Source organism: Dryas octopetala, chromosome 5 (assembly GCF_963921425.1).
Source record: "Dryas octopetala chromosome 5, drDryOcto1.1, whole genome shotgun sequence".
Taxonomy (NCBI): Eukaryota; Viridiplantae; Streptophyta; class Magnoliopsida; order Rosales; family Rosaceae; genus Dryas; species Dryas octopetala.
Window position 1 is genome coordinate 14,010,434 of NC_141370.1, and position 22,655 is coordinate 14,033,088.

The following is a 22,655-nucleotide window of genomic DNA, read 5'->3' on the forward strand; positions in this document are numbered from 1 at the left end:
GTCATGTAAGATGGTATGAAATTGTGGTATAAAAATGTGGTAAGTGTAGCATTACTGAATGTACAATATGCTTTCTAAGAAAAGTTGTGCTAGCATCCGTCAATCACATGATTTATTGAGTGTCGGATTCATTGTAGGCTTGTAGCATCGATCCATACCTATCTGTTTTTTATCAAATACGTGCACATACCTAGCGCCAATTTATCAAATATGTGCTAGGAGTACCTTAACGCCAATTTTTTAAAATGGTATACCTGGTTGTAAATTGACTTAAAGTTAGGGTATATAATTGCAATTAAGTCTTTAATCAATGTATTTTTTCATAATTTTATTTTAGTCTCTATTGACTAAAATGAAAAAATATGAATTACAATAAATTAATAAATATATATTATTATTCATATTTAGATTTGTATTATGTTTGTAAAATGGCTTAGGATTATATAAGCGCTAAATCTCAATTATATACCCTAAATCTTAAACCTTAATTATATACCTTGCACTCTATTTCTATACCTTAAACTATATCCTTCATTCTATTTTTATACCCTAAACTAAAACATAATTTTACGCCCATAAATAATGAAAAAAAAAAAGGATTGGTCAAGTTAGTATTTTCCAATGCACCAAAATATATGACATCATCAAGTGGATATTAGTGACTAAAATGGGTTGGGTTATTGACTAAAATGTAATTTCTCAAAATATATCATTGACTAATATGAGATAGGCAATTTTTTATTGACCTATTTGTAATATCGAAATTTTTTATTAACTTTTTTGTAATTTGCTATTTGAAATATGAAAGCGACATTTCTTGATAGCAACAAATATGAAAGTGAAACACTGATCTGCTAAATGGTTTTTTTTTTTTTTCCTTGATTATGCAGGATGATAAAAATTTAACTGGTGCTGCATCATATCATATAATGATACCAAGATTCTAATTTTAATTCTTGTTGTATATAAAATCATATACCATGGCCAGAATAGACACTTGATTGTTGCAGGAGAACAACTTAGGAAATCCAACTGCAGGACGTATTGTTTTCGGTTTGTTATATTGTTAATTTCTCAAAGATAAAGCAACACATTTAGGTAAAGAGTAGGCGTTGCTTTGCAAACTCTTGTTTGCGATTTAAGGAACCGTTAATTCTTGGTGCTTGTTATCAGGTAAATAACTAAACCTAGCTAGCTACCAATTATCTTTCACATCTACAAGCACTAATTGGGGACAGAAGATTTTGACAAGATATATTGTAATCATGTAATGTATAAGTTATAGCATTAGTTAATGTTTCACCATCTACGTACCATCAAAGAAGACAAAATTGCTAGCTTTAGGTTGTGGCTTCAAATTAATTTCAAACTCTTAGAACTTTGCCTGAAACAACAAAATCATCCTTGTACAACATACCATAATATAATTAATATTAATTAATATTGTCTAAGGATGACCATATTATATATTTTGAAAATCGTTTGAATGACTAATTAACCAAATGACTATCTAATTAAAGATCATTAATTGGCCTAGTAATATTTTTCTCTACTTTGTTGAAGAAGGTCCAGCTTCAAATCTTTAAATAGGATTTTGATATCTCTCGTTGTGCAATTTGATCATATAAAAAAAAGAACAATACTTGGGTCACCCCTTGGGGGTACCTCAAGGTCACCCCACTTCCCCAAATTTGGATTTCAGCAATGTCGGCGCATAATCGGAACCATTCACTTTTTAGATCATCTATTATAGATCTTCTCTACAAAAAATTAACTCAATCGGAAATCATTTGGTTATATAACTGTTGTCGATTAAATAAAAAAAATCAACGATTTGGTAAAAAAATCACTCTTTAATTGAAAATCATCTATTTTTTCTATTTAATTGACAACAGTTATATAATGAAACGATTTCCGATTGATTTGATTTTTTGCAGAGATGATCTTTAATATGTTATCTAAAAAATGAATGGTTCCGATTATACGCTAACATTACCGAAATTCGAATTTGAGAAGGTGGGGTGACCTTGAGGTACTCCCAAAGGTGACCCAAATATTGTTCTAAAAAAAATCATATTTGAAATTTAGAACCTCCCGTCATAATGTGTTCAGCAACTTTTCACCTTCCTTTTGCCAATCACAGAGTCACAGACTGGTCTTGGATGCTGGACCGGGGCATTATATGTGTTATAAGCCCAGTACTCTAATTAACGAAAACACAATAGCCAATTATCGCAATGGGTCAACCGTCAAGCTAGATCAATATATCTCTATGAGAAGGGAAATAAATCATTATTGTTCACCCTTTGAAAGCGAAATCGATATGACAAAATTGATTGACATGCCTAAAATTCTACTTGACCATCTATATGTACAGCTAACAGTTAACACCATGTGATTCTATAGCAGTATTTCTTTCTTTGGCTAAGCATAACAATATAATCAATTATAAATACGTTTCTGTGAATACTCAATCATGAACGACATCATCACTCATATATAATATGCATAATGCATGGTGAGTAAGTTAGAGACAAATTAATAACTAGCTGGGCCGGCCATCTCCGGAAGAAATTTTTCTATATGTAATTGTACGTAACACGGCTTTACATGTTGATATAATATTGTTAATTTACTAAAAAGAGTGTTTATATTTTTACTCATCTGTCATATTTTTTCACCCACCTTATTTTTACACTTATAATTAAATTTGAAAAAAATATAACAACACTTTTCTTATCGAGAAATTTTTCGGTGTAACCAATATATGTGTGTCATAATATAGGTGGATGTTATTAATATTATACTCTACTAATATAAACATACCGTCCAATAATATCCTTACACGTTGGATTGGTTACACCACATGACGGTGTATTGGTTACATTGAAAAAATTCTCCTTCTCACCTCCCATTATTCCTATAATATCATTTGATATACCAATTCAAACGCTCACCTACTAAACTATTCTCACCCCCATTAACTATTATAACACCCACTCATCTTTTTCCAAATAAAATAAAAAGAATCTTATACTCATCCTATAATCAATTCTTAAATTCCAAATTAAATCCCTAAAATTAATATTCAATTTCTAAATTAAAAGAAACATTAAAATATAATGAATTTTTAATCTAAAACTATAAATAAATAATAGATAAAAAAGGTTAAATATGATATAAAATAATCATACATTTTAATAGATGTATGGACATCAACCAAATAGTATAATCGATTTTAAGTTTTGGTGATCGACATGGTAGAATTAGGGTTTATGGAAGAAAAGAATTATGAAAAAAGATGGGTGGGTGGGGATGATTGTTAAGGGGGGTGAGAAAAGTGTTTAGTAGGTGGGTATTTGAGTTGGTATACCAAAGGGTATTAGTAGGAATAATATTTTTATATATTTTTTTTCAAATTTAACAGTGGGTGTAAAAATAAGGTGAGTGGGGAAATAAGACATGTGAGTGTGAATATAAGCACTCTTACTAAAATTATAATACGTGTATATATAATCATTAATAAATTTTTTAAGAGTTTTTTCATTAATAATTTTGTAAAATCTATATGATAAAACATAATGGTTTTTGAATTATCTCCGGGTCCGAATGACTAAGATCGTTTCGGCTTAAATCCAATAGCTGGTTATCTATTTCTCAAATTTATTTTTTCGTCCATGAGAATTGGTTTACCGCCTTTCTCTCCTTAAAATTTTTTTTTTCTAAATTAATTTTTTGTTATTTATTAAACTGATTACGCTTATCAAAATATCAGTGTTTACACAATAAAAAAAGCCACTTCATACTCACAGGAGCTTGTGGAAAGGCTAGTAACAAATATGATAACACGTATCATGCATCCATCACTACCCATTAAAAATTAAGTGCAAAATAACTCTCCTCTACATGCATCTCCTCTCTCTCAAAATATGATTTTCATGATATTATTCTAGTAAATACCTCCTACTAAGAAGGTACGTACAATATTACCTAAGTAGAGTACATAAAAAAAAAATTGCAAAAACGATCTACTATACAATTACAAATTACAATAGACCCCGTACCGGCCAGCTACCTTAATGCTACGTACTCTTCTCACCATTTATCTTTTTTCATAGAATGGAAGGCTATATAAAATAATAAGAAAAAAAAAAAGGAAAGTAATAAAATGTTCTTTTTTGTTTTTTTTTTGCTTAAAACTACTATAGAAGTTTAATTAATTAATTAATTAACAGCCCCCGAAGTCTCTAATAGAGAAAGGATTAGAATTCTTCTCAGGCATGTTTCCAGCATGGCGAAGCCCTAGAGTGAGTGACACATCGCCGGCCGTGGTGGTGGTGGTGGTGGTCCCAAAGCTAATGAGCGTAGTACTAGACCCAATATTACTACTTTGATCAGCTGCTGCTGCTGCTGCATTACCCGAGGTGGTCCCATAATCACCTGCAGCAACCATGCTGCCGCGGCGACACGTGTCGTCCGCAGCCAGGTGTCTGTCATGGGTGGCGGTGGTGGTGAAGCATTGCTGGGACACCGCGACGGTGGCGGGAGTGGCGGAGGAGGTGGTGGTGGAGGAGTAGTGGGATGGCTTTGCTTGGGTTTCCGAGAAGCAATGCTGTTGCTGTCTATTGATTGCGAGAAGTGAAGGGTCGCTTTCGGAGCAATTGATATCGGATCTTTTGCCTGCTGGCGTAGTTGTTGACGCAACTGTCGTTGTAGAAGGCGTTGGAGTTTGTGCGAGGTGGTGGTGGTGGTGACCACTGTTGTTGTTGTTGTTACTCATCATGTTTTGCTCTCTCTCTTCATGATCTGCAGTAGTAACCCCTTCTTCATTGGTTTCTTGCTGATACATCTCTTCCACCATGGGTTTCCACAATCGAACCCTAGCATTTATGAACCAGTTTGATACCTGCACCATAATATATATATATATATTGTTCAAAATCAATACACAGTCATACTTGCATGGATTTTGAATCATTGGTAAAGCTAGCGCATATTTAAGTCATCAATGTTATAAATGTAACTCTCACCTTTAATTTCATCAAATACAAAAGTCTACTTGTACGGAATATCAACTATTTGAGGTAATTAATAAACAAAAGGGAATTTCTATATATATACATTTTCTAGTACTATAGAACACTATATATGCATATGAAATAAATCACCAATAGAAATTTCATTGTGGGTAGAACTTTTTGTACTATATTTTTGATACCACATTTCTAATAAATGTGTGACTCAATCATTTGTATAGATATTCATGCACACATGTGATATAAAAAGTAGTACACTAGCATTACTTTTTAACTAGCATTACTCTTTTACTATCTCACCATGAGCCAATTTACTACTCGATCTCTCAAGAATATAAGAGAAAGACAATGTCTCTCATGAGATCCACTCAAAATTGAAAAATATTTGTCTTTTGGTATGACTTATTAAATTAACCAAGTCAACAGAAAATTTAATAAATTTCATACTTTAATTTATGGTTGTTATGGTGTGGTAGGAAGTTGTCATTGGATATGAGCAGAGAGAGAGAGAGAGAGAGAGAGAGAGAGAGAGAGAGAGAGAGAGAATCATATCAAAGCTGCAAACTCTCATGTCTCATCTCTTATGTACTTGCATGGCACAGCTCTTTTATTGTCTGTGGGGTTGGCTTCACTGTTATCAGAATTTATGTCAAGGAGTTAAAGAATCCAAAGTAAAAGAAGAAAGAAGGGCAGAGATCGAAAAACACATTGTCTTTCTCTCCATGCCAAAATGCCATGCCAGCAGAAAGCGTAGAAACCAGAGAAATAAAATCCAAAACGATGTAAGTCCTTCTGAACCTACTGCTGGTCCCAGAACCACTCCATTCTATGGCCCTTTCTATTTCCTTTCTTTATTTTATTTTTGGGTAACTTCTATTTCCTTTCTTCTCCCTAGCTAACAGTTTAGGGGGATTTTAAATGCATATATAGCCATCACAACACCAAGCCAAAACATGGTAACTCTCTCACTCTCTCTCTCATGTGTTTTTCCTAGTGTAGATATGAATTAATTGATGTATAAAATAGCTACTAGCAACAAGAGAAATACTTCCATGTGGGTGTGTATATATTTTTTGTGTCTATTTTTCTTATTATATGATTGACCTATCATGTGATAAGATCGATAGATAGACACATAATACATTTATGATAAGTAACTTATTTTTTCTACCTATGAGAGGAGGACCAACCTGATTTCTGGAGAGACCAGTCTGTCGTGCCAACAGATGCTTATCTGCATCGCTTGGGTACCTGAGAAAGAGACCAGAAGAGAAAATGACATTAGAGTCCTTGCCTAAACTGTATAAAGATAGAGATCACACTAAGCTTTCTCTTTCTGTGCCCCTAGATAGCTCTGCTATAATGGGGTTAATCAACCTTTCTCCTTTAATTTGTTCTCTCACTTTCTCTCTCTCTAGTCTCTGCATGGGCGTGAGAATCTAAGAGCAAGATATACAAAGATCTAGCTATACGCTACCTCAGCTGATAGAACAGACTACCGTACAAACTCATCTCTCTCTAGTCTTAATACAAGAAGACAGTGATCGACCTGGCCAAAAAAAATACAAGAAGACAATGTGTTTTCTAATGTGTATATATATATGCTTTAATTAATTAATGCATTCCATTTTTCACAGCTTTTTTGGCTGACACGGGCAGACAGACAACATCCAAGGACACTGAATATAACAACTCCTTTTAATCAGTAATCAGAAAGCACTTGCATACATATGTTGTGAATTAATTACCTAATAAAGTGCATGATAATTTTTTTGGACTAATATATATGGTAATATTATGTTTTTAGATAATTTAATATGTTATATTGTTATTTTAATATTTATATTTGGAAATAAATTCACGATCCAGATTAACAATTTAATAATATAAGTATATAACATATTACTTTTATCAACGTGAAATTAATATGAAAGCTAAAATTAAGAGTGAAAAAGGTTACGCACGGGTGAAGAAAATGCTCAAAAAGCCAGGCCCTCAAGATGTTGACAGAACGTTCAGGCAAGCCTCTTTGGGGCCTCCAAGCTTCTTGTTCCATCATCCCCATCTGGTGGAATGCTCTTTGCTGCCTCAGGCTTTGCTCTAGCAGCTTCAGCCTTGGCGTCTCCCCTTTCGTTATCCCGGAGGTCCCTGCCCCATCTTTCTCACCCAGCACTTCGCAGCTGTGCTTCAGCTGCACAGTTATCGCATCCTTGAGGCACCGGAAGTGCCGTGACATCGCCTTCTGCGCTAAGGCAGTGTACGGCACCGCCGCCCCAAAACCCATCACCAGATCAAACGCGTTCACCACCATCTGCATTTGTTCGCAGTAGTGGTTGTACCTTCTATCCACCTGCAACCCATGCATGCATATCTGTAATTAATTAATATGTATTCACATGTTGGTATTATACATGGTGTTATTAGTCACAATCTCGCCAGGCTTACTAATTAATGAAATTAAATATCATGTATTACGTGCTATATAATTTAACAATTCATGGTCAATGTTAATTAATTATCTTTCTCGATCCTTAACTAACAAAAAGGAGTTGTGACTATAAAGATGGCAGTTAATTGACATGTTAATAAGCAACCTTGGAAACAGATAAAAAGTCTAGATCGTGTTAGATTAGAGAAGGTGACTAAAACCAGAAAGATTGAGTAAGAGAAAATTAAAACATAAGACATGAGTGTGACACTAGTACTACTACTGATCATATGACTGGTGAGCAAGAAAAACGAAGAGAGAGAGAGTAGAAGAAATATAAATGCGTGAATCAAAGAGGTGGCACAGTGAAATAATTGTTCATGGCAGCAAAGAAAAGAGCCAAGACGCTTGTGTACATAAACAAAAAACAAAAGAGAGAGAGAGAGAGAGAAATTGAAAATGAAAGGAAGGAAAAGAAAAGAAAGGAACCCCTTCCCACTTCCCACAGGTCAACTAAGATGATATATATAATATCAATGGTGAATGTCTTTGCCTGCAGCAATATTACTATGATGGGTAGTACATGAATCTCTTATATATGACCACTGCTATTCCTTACGTACGTAATATGGTGATGAGCCTATCAAACCAAAATGTACTATAATTACTTGGCATTCCATCACCACCACCAATCTAAGCCCAACCAATGAAATAAAATAGCAATATTTAATTTAATAAAATAGTGTTTAAGTTTAAATCAAAGCCTACAAACTAGCTAGGTCCTATACAAGAAAAAAAAAAAAAAAAGACCTATTACACCAGCCTGCTTTTTAAAATTAAAATTATTGTAAGTGGCCGGAATTTTCAGTTTGTTTAATTGTCCCGGTGACTATAATGAACTTTAAATAAAGAAGCAAAAGAACATAGAGAGGGTATTTGACTCTTGACAAAGAGAGAGGGGTAGAGAGAGAGAGAGATTAATACATGCCTCATCAAGCATGGATAATAGTTTGACCTTCCTTCTCTGATGCTCAATCCTATCAGCGGCTGACAGCGGAGGCGCATCCTTTGATGAAGACGAAGAGCCACCACCACCGCCAGCAGCACCACCAACACTAGTGCTAGGGTTTGTGGTGCCACCGAATTTCATGTTCTTCTTCAGCTGACCCCTACCCACACTGCAAAACTCTTCCAGCAGTTCTTGGGCGGCCTTCACATACTTTGAATTCCTCAACACATTCACAACTCCGAACGTGGACGACGACGACGGTCCACTGAACCCAACATGACCGTGACCAACAACCCCACCTTGCAAATGCTGCAAATTCTTGTACTGATTATTATTATTGTTGTTAAAACTTGAAGACCCTTCTGCTTGATTATTGTAATACAATAAGCCTTGATGAGTGGAAGTGTGATCTCCTCCTCCTCCTCCCATCCTCAATTCCTCTGCTTTGGCCGCTTCCAAGTGCTGCAACGATGACAAAGACAACGAAAGACCTTGGCCTTCCACTACGCCTCCGATTTCGCCAGTGGCGCCGCCACCACCTTCATGGCCACTATGGTGATCAGGAACCCATGTGAATTGACCAAAACCCCCTTGGTTGGGAAGCAACATGTGGAGGGTATTCGAAGAAGTCACAGCTGGGTGGCGAGGAGAAGGAGAAGGCGATCTTGGTTGTGGGTTCATTAGAAAAAGCTGCATGGCAGCCGCTGAGTCCGCATTTATGGTTGAAATCTGATGCTGCTGTTGTTGATGATGATGATGAGCAGCAGCAGCTATGCTGTCACGGCTATTGTGATTCTTTGAATCTCCCAATGGTCCCAATCCACCCACCATGCCTTGTCGGTTTCCATACCACTCAATGGACGCAGCAACAGACTGGTTCTGCTGCTGCCGCGGAGTCCGATAGGCTGCTGCAGCAGCAGCAGCCATCGGATGCTCCAGCAATTCCGCTGGAGTGGCACCGCCGGGAGGGTAATTGAACATCTCTGACAACATCCCGGCAGTCTCGTACACCGGAAGCCCTCCGGATTCGTCTTCATCTATGCCGACCAATGGAGGCGGTGGGGGTTCGAATCCCTGCACCCTCAGCTTGTCCCTCCGGATCTGCTGGGCCAGGTGGTGTTGCTGCTGCTGCTGTTCTTGGTGGGTTGTCGTCATACCCGATCTCTCAAAGCCATTGGAGAAGCTGAAGATGCCTTGGTGGTAGTCTTGGGACATAGAATTAGCCGAATTGTGACGACCTTTTGAATAATATGATGTGTTTGAGAAGACTTGAGGTGGGAGTGGGGGTGCTGTTGCTATGCCCATATCAAACCATTGAGCATCTTCTTCATCATATCTCTCCTTCCCCCTAATTGTTCCCTTGGTAGCTTCACTACTTACTGTTCAATTAACCACATGGATCGATCAGTCAGACACACAATAAGCAAAACAAACAATACCCATCATAGAGTACTAGCTAGTACCACTTTGAGTCATATATTCATTCATTAAGCTGATTATAGCAACAACAGAATTAAAAAAATAAATAAATAGAGAGAGAAAGAGAGAGAGGGTAGTACTAGTTCTACTCTTTTTTGGTAGTGTGCTTTTTTTAATTCTAGTTTTTTTTCTTTATTCTCTTTTCAATCTGCCTTTATCATTTTCAGCTTTGTTCATCATCATCATCATCTAATATTTATATATAGATATATATACCTGTTGGAGTTGCAGAGTATGAAAGGATGTAAAGCTCTCAGACATCGTTTTCCCTTCTGTAGTATTGAAGACCTTCTTGAATTCCTTTCTTTCTTTCTTTATCTCTCTCTCTCTCTCTCTCTCTCTCTCACTCTGTGTTGTCGCTCTGTCTGTCTGTCGTCTCTTTCTTTCTCTTTCTCTCCTTTTCTTTCTCTTTGCAGTGAGAGTGTTTTTGCAATCGCCTTCACCCCCTTCTCAAAACAAGAGGCGATGGAATGGAAGTCACAAAAATATAAAATAAAAATGGAGGCTTCTCTGGGGACTAATATCTCTCTCAAAGCAAACGCAGCAGCTAGCTCCAAGAGAGAGAGAGAGAGAGAAGCGGTCGCTATTCTTCTTCTTATTCAGCTCCTCTTTTCCACACCATTATTTTATATTTCTTTTATTTTATTTATTTATGCTTCAATTTTGCCAAAATTTTTTAAAATTTAAAAAGAAGGAAATTTTGCACACCAAACAAGTTTGGAAAGGGAAGAAAACTTAATTTATTAACTTGGGGAAATGACCCTGATGCTCTCACATGGGTACAAAAAATTGAGGGTAATTTCGTCCATCAATTCATTTTTGTTTATATGAAGTGACCGGAATACCCTTTTCGGATGTGGGCTCTTATTGTCATTTGGGTCCTTTTGGAAACCAACGCGAACTACGGAATAAAATAAAGATAAGGTGAGTACAAAGTCATCTCAATGATCCAAACTACCACCATCCTCTCTGATGTGTGCAAATGACCATGATGCCCATGCCAATCATTATGCCGAGTGGGCAAAGATTATTAGTTGGTGGGAGCATTTTGGTAAAGTTGGAGAATAGCCCAAAAATATTGCATTAATAACCCAACCACAGTAAGAAATGGACATGAGAGCATAGGAGAGGAGAGGCAAGAGTGAGTGAGTGGATTAATTTAATAAGGAAAGCGTACACGCAAAGGATGGATGGGTGGCACGTGCGAGAGGTTGGGGTCAAGAGAAGTTGAGTAATTGGGTCTGAAAATCACACTTAACCGCTTCATGGGATTGGCAATGTCAAGATGGCAAATCCCAATTACTCTTTTGGCGTCACCTTTGATCTTCACACATATTATTTGGGGGTTTGTCTTTTTTGGTTTAAAAGGATAACATCGTGTCATCAAATCGATTAACATATTATGTTATGAGACTATTTAATCAATCTAAATTATAATATATTAAATTATTTAATAAAGAGAAGATAACAGACTGAAAATATATATCACACAAAAATTCATATTATTAATGCATGATTTAGATTAGCAATTTAATAATAGGACATATGAAATATGTGCGCCCATGCATGAAATCATTCCTATTGTTTTTATGAAACAAAGAGTAGTGTCCTTCTTTAGTCATGTAATCAATGACAACAAAATGAAACTGTTTGATAGAGAAATGTTTTGGGGTCAGTTTGAAGATGCATGTTTGCATGGTGGTGCCAAAAGCAATAACCTATATATAAATTTTCTTTCAATAGCTAGCAACTTAGCAAGCATGCAGTTTTAATTTTGCCATGTGTGGGGATGCTTTTCATCTGATGTGGGCATCCAAAACGTGTGCATTTCGGCTCATATCAATCTCTTATAAATCCTTATTATTTTAATCCTAAATCCAATAATCCTTGCTTCCTGTAATCTGGGAGTCCTGTTCCCAATGCTTTCCATGCATATTATTAATTAGCTCAGCTAAAGGTGATAAGTAAACATACTTTACACTATATATGCACTCAGGCTTATGTCCTGAATGGCCAAAACATGCATGCATCTAAAATACTAGTTATTCTAATATGTTATGTTAATCAAATTGTCAATTTAAATTATATATTCAAAAAAATTGATAATATAACATTTTTGATTGTCTGATAATAGAATTTAAATAACTAATTAGGTTAAGTATTTGAGAATATATATATATATATAGTAATTTATATACAAAGTCTGATAATTAAGAAAATGTTACCCTATATACCTTGACCTCTTATGAATTGTAACAAAAATTTATCACCCAAGTTGGAGTAAGAAGTACATGTTCACTCATTGTGCTTGATTTTGTTTTCCCAAAAAAATAAAACAACATAGTTTTTTCATCAACATATATCAATGTTGTTGTTTTTTTAGGTATAGATCAATTAATGATGTTTAATTTGTACAACAATCTGAAGAGGTAGTACCTTCTTACTTTCTTAGTGCTATTCTGCTATATCATAGTTTTCCCAATTAATTGAACTGTACGTGAGTTTGATCTGTTGACTTTATGGTACTACCATACATGAAGCGAAGTTTCTTAATTTATGGCCTCAAATGCATGCTGGCAAGAATTCACTGGTCATGGGAAACCAAAAAATTCGGTTGATATATACGTGTGGATGCCTCATGAATTAATCCATTTGTATGAAAAATCTGTAACGTACGTACACCATATGAATTGAAGCCAAGCAATCCGGATCCCAAATGTAAATATTGCAAAATTTGCCGTCCACCATTATCATACGTGCAATAAAATTTAATATATGTAGCAAAAAGCTTAATTAATACTTCGGATAATTAAACATGCTTGTTATATATATATATATTATATATTGTTACAATACATAGCACGCATTCAAATAAAAATTAGACTGGTTGAGAGGAAAACCTTTCCCTTTTAGTCATCAAGAAATTTTAAATAAATCAATCCATAGAATTAATTAATTAATCTTAATCTTCTTCCACAGTTCCACTAATTGTTAATTGCTTCCTTTAAATGCAAGTAACTTATATTATAAATCAAATAAATGGGGAAGGTTGGAACTGTTCTCTGATATATATGGTTTTCTTACTATAAATTTAGACTCCTTCAATTTGAATTTATTAAACAATCATTAATTGAAAATTAGAAGATTAAAAAGCTTTCTATGATCCAACTGCAAACCGGATTGATAGTTGACAGCCCAACCGGCCAGCCTCTTTCTCCTCCTATCTGTCATCTTTTGGGGTGATGTCACGTGAATCCACCTTCCCTCCTTAGCCCCTCACACGCTTGATATATGTATGTATTGTATGATAGGCCCACTTCATCATTAATATATAAAAAAAGATTAAAAAATTATTCATCTTCCTGTCACATGCCAAAGTCGGCTATGCACGTGTACTTTTAGTATTTGGTAATAATTATTACCATCACATATATACTACTACTACTACTTAAATCCTACATGTTTAATGTTTTGGTTGCATGCCAAGTTGCCAATTGCCATACCTATAATACACAACACTTTTTGTCCTCTCTTGCTTTATTCTTTTCAAGTTCACGTTCGAGTGATGAAGGGTAAGGAGAAGGTAGGAGAGAATAGAAGCCACCCCTTGCATGTATAGGTGGTTGTGGAGGGTTAAAGTGGATTGGTTTTGGCTTTGTTTTTGTTTTGCAACCAAAACAATATCAACAAAAACCTGTTTTTTTTTTTTTTTTGCCACAACAAAAATCTGATCTAAACCATTCAACAATTGCATGTAATATTTGATCCACAAATTTCTAACTGCCTTTATCTTGGATCAAATCATAATTCTTAACATATTTATTTCTAACCAAATTTTGAATCAGTCCTACGTACGTATTGTCCATCATCGATCTCTAAGCATTTTTATCTAATTAAATTGTTAACAAATCTCACGCGCAACTCCACTCTATTTAGCATTAATTGATCTTTACACCATCTCAATCGAACAAATTATAGGATATAACCAATATACCGTCACGTGGTATAACCAATCAAACGTGTAAGGGTATTAATAGACGATGTGTTTATATTAGTAGGGTATAGTATTAATAACATTCACTCATATTATAACACATAGACTAGTTATACCACATGTCAATATATCGGTTATACAGAATAATTTCTCTCTCAATCGAGCCCAATTATAACTTTTTTGAGTATGCTCCATCTAGTTACTCCACCTAGCTATCAAGAAAATGAGTCACTCTTTCACCAAACGTCCTAATTGAATCTATGACTTTGATAGCACTTAGTAGGGGGTGCAAGTCTTTCAGCTCTCTAATGATGCATTGATACTGCCCCAATTTTAACCACCTTTAGTGCATACAAGTGAAGAGTTTCATCTCAAAACATTGTATCTTACTTAATATACCTAATGTTGAATAGCCGTATATTGTATATGGGAAATTTGTATTTGGGAAATTTGTATTTTATTCACAAATTTATTAACATGCAATTAATTAGTAACAAATATCTTGTAGAAGACAATGTAATTGTGTTTGCATTTATCTTAGCATGGATTCGATTTTATTAAGCAACAACAATATCAACGAAAATTTCTAGGCCGCCCAACAACCATTGAATACAACAATTGTTGATTGAAAAACCGAAAATGAAAAAGGACGAATGCCAAGTCCTAACACTAGAAATTTTGTACGTGAATGATATAAGCCAGCAGCACATCTGCTTCTTAATTAGTCGCTCCATAAATATGAGAAGTACGTGCCACAATCAATCAGGACATTGGCTTTAGCAACCTAGCTAGGTTTCAATTTTTTTTCAAGCAACAACACCTAACAACCTGTACACCCAATTTCCACAACACACCCAATGATGATAACATCAAGCACCTAATTATAAGTTGATTTCAGATGGAGAAAAGGCAGCATCAATTGATAGATCTCCTCCAGCTACACTCTACCACCTTCTCCGGCCTATATATTAAACCGGCCTGCTTGGAGCTATATAATTAATTATATATATGGGGGACCAAAAATAAGGTGATCATGATGTGTGCATATATGCTAGCTGCAGCCTAGCTTCAACGTGTACCACATTCTCTCTGAAAATACCCCACAACTTCATCATATGTATATATATATATATATCCATGCATATGCCTATGCCTAGCTAGCTAGTTCGTTGGTTGTACACATTTATTTTTCACATTAATGCAAAGAGTACGTGATGGGATATATTCATCACACAAGTTGATCATGCATATAATAACAATGTGATAGTTTGATAATAATGTTGGTATCCATGACATGCAATATTTCTCAATCGATCACATTTTCTAATTTGTTTGAGATCGATATAGCAAGAGGGATTCAATTTGTGATCCATCTATCACATTAACTAGGCTTGTCGCGCAACAATGTATGTGTTGTTGTCATCAGTTTAATTGATGTTGTGTTTTTTTCTATATAACGTGGCAATCATTTTTGCCGCATTGTTTTGAAATCCGACTAGTGTTTCGATCTAATTAATCTGATCAGCTGCGCGCAATTTATATCTTGATATTCTAGGTAATATTAATGTGAGAAGTTTTTTAACAGTTAATTACAAAAAAGTTCATTTTTAAAGTCCTTTGTACAAAAAAAAACCCCACCTAAAAAGTTGAAAGACAAATAAGTTTACTTTGTACAAATAAGTCCACGTTATGTTTTTTTCCATGATTTTTTTTTAAAAAAAAAAAACTAAACAAATTGTTACAATAACAATGATTGTTACTGTCAAACAGTAGCAATTAATAGTATATTTTTACAATTTAAATAGTTATTGTTAGACAATAATAATTCTCAAAGGTACTGTAGCACGCTACAGTAGTACTTGATTTTTAAAAAGTAGGCCGGCTGGGAATTGGGCTTCTGCACTTGGGTTTTTAAAAAACTAATTTTGTCCAAATGGACTTATTAAAAAAAAAAACCCGTTTTTTAAATCAATTAATTAATATTATACATTTTATATTATATAATATAATATTGTGAAGACTATGATAAAGAGATTTTTTTTTTTTAGTGTGATCATCACTTTCTTAGCTAGGTGACTCCCTTTTAATATTGTGTCGTTTTCATCTTGCAAGTGACATGTATAACAATGATACATATACGTACGCACAATGTACAATTGAAGTATTCTCTATATAATTAAATAGTTTCAAATTAATTAATAGATGTCATCAACAAATCATTTTCAATATTACAAAATCATAATTCGATCATTTATAATCTCTTGTATACACACATGCATATTTTCAGGAGTAAACGTGTTAACATTAAGATGTGTTGCAGTTCGAGCAACTACTTTAACCGTTTGAACATGTTAAATTTTTGTCATATATATTTTCGCGATGATTAATCATAGAAACCATTTAGGGTTTTCTTACTTGATCAAGCAATGATGCAAGCATGGGAGTTAGTATATATGTAGCTAACCAAGTGCTTTTTGTGATCGATGTACGTTGCTGGTATCATGCATGGTAGCTAGCTAGCTAGGGCAAATAATTAATCACTAGCTTGTTTCTTTATGATTATTCTGTTCTTTTTTGTCTTCCAAATCCGGACGTACGTACTGTCTTCATATATGAATCTCTGCCAACTAATGGTTATAAAAAATTAATTAAACACAAGCTTTTTTTTTTTTGGCCATAATTAAACACAAGCTTTAAATGTATTTAATTTGTCCCCTTTAGTACGATTATATTAACGTACGTAGCACACTAGCTAGCTAGCACTTAATTATATGCATACAAACCATCCCAATCATCCTGCAGAGAGTATATGCTAATATGTGTAAATGCATTAATTACTACCTAATTCATAACCAGTCATAGATAGCGCGCAACCATATATATACTGCCTTTAAATTTCAGATAATTCTCAAGAATTAATTCTCTCCCCCTCTCAATATTGTTCATTCACAGCAACTGAAAATTCATAATGTCACTATTTTTTGGAAAAAGATATCATGCATATATCCATGACTTGAATGTTTTATTTGATGTATATTATTGCAAATTGCAAATTTAATTAGATGTTGACATTGCGGTCCTCTTGTAGATGTTTCAGATCCGGTATCAATAAAGAAATACTGCTTCAACTAATTTTAAGGCCAATCCCGAAGACAATAAAGGCTAGCTAGCCTACAGGCCGTACCATATCAAGCAATCTAGTACTACTTTTTTTTTTTTTTTTTCTAGAAAAAAAATAATAATAATCGAAGTACCTACATGCATTTGTTAATATTGAAAAGTATTTGGATCACCTCACCTCCCAAAATCGCAATTTAGGTAATATATACCAGCGTATGATCAGAACCGTTCACTTTTTAGATTATCTATTATAGATAATCTCTGCAAAAAATCAACTTAATCAGAAATCATTTTGTTATATAACTGTTGTAGATAAAATAGAAAAAATCAACGGTTTGGTTAAAAAATCACTCTTTAATCAGAAATTATCGATTTTTTATACTTAATTGACAACAATTATATAACCAAACGATTTCTGATTAATTTAATTTTTTGCAAAGATGATGTTTAATAGGTTATCTAAAAAATGAACGGTTCTGATCATTAATCGACATTGCCGAAATAGGAATTTGGGGGGTAGGGTGACTTTGGGGTACCCCAATGGGGTGACCTATGTTAATTACTTAATTAATTATGTTTGCAGTTTGCATCATGACCCCAAAAGTTAGTGTATGTAATTTCTTATGAATAATCTTAGGAATTAATCTAAATTAATTATCACATTTTGATCTGATATCAGTATTTTAGTATTGTAAATAAATAAGTCCCAAAATAAACCCAATTATGAATTAATATAACATTGCCACATGCTTAACAATACTTATTTCTTATAGTGTTGCATACATGCCATAGATATAAAACAGTTTCTTATTTATTCAAGTACCCTTACAATTTTTTAAAATACTCAAAAGTACGCATGTATTAATTTCAAATTTTCAGTAACAGATTTTCGCATGTGTTTCTTTCATAAGACTACAAGTCAACCTACTTAGATGCAGATCGGTTGGCAATTACTGTGCAATGATACTTGCTAGTGTAACTGCAGTAAAATTTTTCTTTCATATTTTCTACTTGTATTTTAATATTTTTTTAGATTAATATATTAGAGCTTACTTGAGTATGTTTAGTATGATTTGGATGACTAAATTGTTTGTTGTAGTCTCTTGACTAATAGATTTAATTTTGGAGGAGATCGATAAATTGTGTCAAATTGTTTTTGGTCAGAATTATGCCAATATGACTAAAAGTAGATCTAGAACTCTAGATATAATTAATGTATTTTAATACTTTTGAATCTGATATGACTAGATCTAATGCTGTAGTTTGGGACACGTACTGTAGTTTGGGAGAGGAGAGAACTGTGTAGCATTTATTAATTAAAAGTCATCCTAATCATGCATATTAATACGGAAATGCGTAAGCTAATATGTCTGCTTCTTTTTTTGGCCAGGTAATATGTCACCTTTTTTTTTTTTGGCCAGGTAATATGTCTGCTTCTTTAAATACACAGTTTCAAAACTTATCAATCAAAGGTAGCAACCATACTGCCTTCAAATTGCTCATTCACAGCATCTGAAAAATGTCACTATTTTTTGGAAAAAGACATCAATTATCATGTATGTCACTTTTTATATTATTGCACATTGCAAATTTAATTAGATGCTGACATTGCGGTCCACTAAACCATATAGTATTAAGCCTTTAGGGTATTATATATACCTAAGAATTCTCTAATACGGGACAAACAATACAAGATGTGAGAAATTATCTCTTAAATCGATCCCCATACATATATTGATTCTGCAACTGCATCTCACATTTCATACATATATTTTGAATTGGATCCTTTGCTTGTTTTATTATATTTATTTTTACTTAACTTTTAATGTTAGTCATATACCTTTTATTCAATGGTAGGGAGCAAAAGATAAAATGATCGAATTTGTAACACTTTTGAGTGTGAATAGAGTTAAATAAACTCTTGAATTTATATTACACAGTTAGAATTGAAACAAACAAAAATAAGATAAACAGAGAATCTAAATTAAATATTTTTTAATAGAGATTTTAAAAATAATAAAAAAATTATGACTAAATACCAAATATCAAAAGTTTTTAGCAAAACAACAAGATACTAATTAATCTTTTTTAGTTTAGGTACTAACCTAGAACAAGACATTTTGGATTAAGTAACAAATTTGTACAAAACATGAATTTTTTGACACCGAGCGCTCGGCCAAAGTGTCGAGCCCGCGGTGGTTTTCCGTTGGTTTTTTTTCGGTTTGCTATATAGCTGCATGTGATTGTTCAACAATCACAACCGAACAGTTACAACTGTGACTGTATAAAATTCATAAAAATTCAAAGTTTATAAGGATTTAATATTTTTTATTTAGGCTTGGAGGATGAAGTCTTACAATCTAGAGACTAAACATTAAAGCTTAAGCCTCGCAAATATTGAAAAAACAACAAATAAATAAAAAATTTGTGACTGTTGTACAATCACAATTGATTTTTTTAAACAAAAAAAAATCTCACGAGCACTTGGTGAACAGTGCCGAGCGTTCGGTAAAATCACTTTTTAAAAGTTGGTTCATAAACTGAAATTTAATATTTAAAGTGAAATGATATAAAAGTTTTGATAATTAAAACGAAAAAAACATTGAAATTTCACAAACCTAAAAAATAAACAGTTTTGAATTATAATGCAGAGTAAGTGCATAAAAAATCCCTCAATAGAAGCTTTCTCTTTATATACATACAATTTTTTACTACAATATAGCTTAATTGATCTAACCAGATCGAGGGCCCAACCTGCTTAAGTTCATAACCATTGGTTTCACACTTTCACATACTACTATAACATCTTTAATTGCTTTTTATGTACAAAATCAACAACAAAGATTAGATTTTGTATAGAATTAAACAATAAGTAAGCGTTATTCAAATATAATCATAATATGGTAAGGTCTCAAGTGTCAATTACCCATTACAGTTTGACAACGAAATAAATAAATAAAGGACGAGAAAGGAAAGAAAAAAAGTAATAACAAAGAAGAATAAGAATTACAGAGGAGGAAAAGGAAAGATTGGTAAAGAAAGAAAGTAGGGTGATATATTTGATGTACGAGGAAGCGTCAGCGCCAATTTCTAAGTTTGTAAGTAACTGTCTCTTTTGCCCAATAGGACTGAGACTCAGAGACTGAGTATATATAGACTCACCTTCAAGTCTTCAACTCAATACCAACTATATCGATCTAGACAGTAACTATTCATTCACTTCACTAGTATTCATATAGTGCATGGATGGTCCCTATTCCTAAATCCTAATCCATCGATTCTCTTTGTCCTTTTTTTCATGGCAATCAAATTATTCTTTTCCTTTTTCTTTTTTTCTGATGCTGCCCCCTTTCTCTTTTGATCTTCTTACTTTTGAACGCACTTGCAATCACAAAGGCAAAGAGCTAGTAGTTAGTTTTGGGCTGACCACAAGTGATCACTTTGCAGCATTCTTTGCCATCACTTGTTTTGGCTAGTTTTTCATGCATATTCCATATTTCTTCTTCTTCTTTTTTGCTATTGGTATTTGGTTGGAAGACAGTGGCACTTACAATTGTGTGAGGTCAACTACGACCCAGTTGCAGGTTACAATGATGCTAATAATTGATTATTAATTGGTTCCGGTCCAACTTAAACAAACTAATATATACCATTAGAAATTGCTATATATTCTTAGAATCAGCTAGATGCCACTATCACTTTATAAAATTAACCAAACACCAATTAATTAACAATGAACATGTGTTTCTCATCACTAGATTTAAAATTAAGGTTATGAACTTATGAATTAAGTATCGCAAGTCCCAGATTTTATAGTTTTCTTATATTAGATAAAATTAAAAATTACATATTCTAACTCTTTAATCTCCATTATTCTCCGTCACCAAGTAATTGGTTATATGTTTGTCAAACACAGAAGTAAGAGGTTATATATATTTATGTGCTTTTTAAGGTTAATAAAAGAAAGGTCGAGGGTTAAAAACAAATTAACAAAACTAGCTAGCTGCTTAATTCGTGTATATACTGTACGTATATATGGAGTACTCAATGATGCATACAGCTAGCTAGTCGGGCCCTTTTCAGTTTTCAGGATCAGCAGAGGCTGCATATATAAGTCTCGTATGGATGCTCCAAGTGATTGTGATTTATAGGAGAGTAATGGACCCTACCTACAAATCGTGTCACAACTTTGTTCATATTCTGCTTCTCATACATCACTGACACGTACTGAGACCGAAAACACATAGCCCAGTATCGCATGCAGTATTTATATATAGTTACGTACTGTTTTGTATGTGATCACCACATACTAACATAAAGCGTGGATGCAAATTTAAACATAAGACAAACTCACCACAAAATTAAGGAATTAGAGTACATGCATTATTGCTTGACATGATCTTATATACGTACACTTCTCTCATATTTAGTTTCTATACACTTATCACATGACCTCATTGTGAGAGGAGTATTTGTATACAATGATTGTATAAAACTCTTTTTCACATATTTAATCCTTCACGTATTTATCATTTGACCGGTTGCTGAGAGTATTTGTATACAAATGTTTTTTCCTCTTACGTTACAATGTGCACACCCGTCGCTGAGTGTTTGGTAGCTTCGCCGAACGCTCGACAATAATTTTTTAATACAGCAGCGCTTGCCACTGGATGCTTCCACGGTCGAATTTTGAGGATAAATTCTCATTTTTTCACCTCATCGAACCCTTCCTGAATGAGCCTATATATATAACATATGTTGCCAAATAAAAAACAATAAACAATTCGATATTTTTATATGTTTAGCTTATTCATTCAGTAAACTAGCTAGTATAGTAAGTACGGATTTGGGTTACCCTAATTAATTGTTTGTTCATTTTCATTCAAAACAAAAAATGGTTTTAATTAAAAAAGGGACAACACCCATACCTAATGATGTTAAGCTCCAACCAACCATTTTCCTTTAATTCCTTAAACGGTTTAGATATTAATCTTGCTTAAAAATTAAGCCTCGTGACTCACTCACTCCACCAAACCCCAGTATTTATAATGTTTCAGTTTTCTTCTCCCATTGGTCCAATAAGTTGAATCAATTAAGGTGGAGAGGTATATATATTAATTACGATTAGAGTATAGTGGTGTCAAAAGCTATCTATTTCAAAGGTGTGTCATTCATGCATGTCATGACGTAAGTCTCTTGAACATCTATGGTTATTTTAGAGAAAGAAACAAGCAAACCGTATTTACAGAAGCAAATGAGCAACGTAAGAAATGCTGGGTCTTCCACATATGGGGATAGGTTAGAGACATATGAAATTCTTAATTGCCCTTTATAGTCCTAAAAGTTTTCCAAACTATTAAGAAAATATTATGTAATATTATAGTAAATAGTGTATGAATAATTAATTTATGGGATATGATTGTGGACGGAGTAAAACAATTGCAATTGAGACTTAATTATATATGAAATGAACAGATGGAGACACCTTTGAAGCACTTTTGTCTACTTTCCTAGTCACTAGAGATAGGATATGCCTATTTAATATTTAGTCCATATTTATAACTTTTTAACAAAGCCAAGACAGCTAGT

General features: G+C 33.7%; 1 protein-coding gene across 2 annotated transcripts; it reads right to left on the reverse strand.

Moving 5' to 3' along the window:
- Positions 1–3,865: 3,865 nt before the first annotated feature.
- BLH4 (BEL1-like homeodomain 4) lies at positions 3,866–10,524 on the reverse strand. Of its 2 annotated transcripts, none has more exons than XM_086244489.1 (5): positions 10,169–10,524; positions 8,453–9,852; positions 7,001–7,386; positions 6,227–6,287; positions 3,866–4,906 (listed from the first exon to the last, which is right to left on the reverse strand). In XM_086244489.1, the coding sequence occupies exons 2-5, from the start codon at positions 9,776–9,778 to the stop codon at positions 4,229–4,231; spliced, it is 2,451 nt and encodes an 816-aa protein (XP_086100615.1). In that variant the 5' UTR covers positions 9,779–9,852; positions 10,169–10,524; the 3' UTR covers positions 3,866–4,228. The 2 variants fall into 2 exon arrangements, with proteins under 2 accessions (XP_086100615.1, XP_086100616.1); XM_086244490.1 differs by lacking the exon at positions 10,169–10,524 and adding an exon at positions 10,033–10,127.
- Positions 10,525–22,655: the final 12,131 nt, after the last annotated feature.

Bases quoted from the DNA above. Each gene is read 5' to 3' on its own strand.
- BLH4 (XM_086244489.1), bottom strand. From the start codon at position 9,778: ATGGGCATAGCAACAGCACCCCCACTCCCACCTCAAGTCTTCTCAAAC. The intron at 7,387-8,452 runs GCATGTATTAAT...CATGGGTTGCAG, and splicing joins TATTATCCATGCTTGATGAG to GTGGATAGAAGGTACAACCA. The intron at 6,288-7,000 runs GTGCGTAACCTT...TCTCTTTCTCAG, and splicing joins TTTGAGCATTTTCTTCACCC to GTACCCAAGCGATGCAGATA.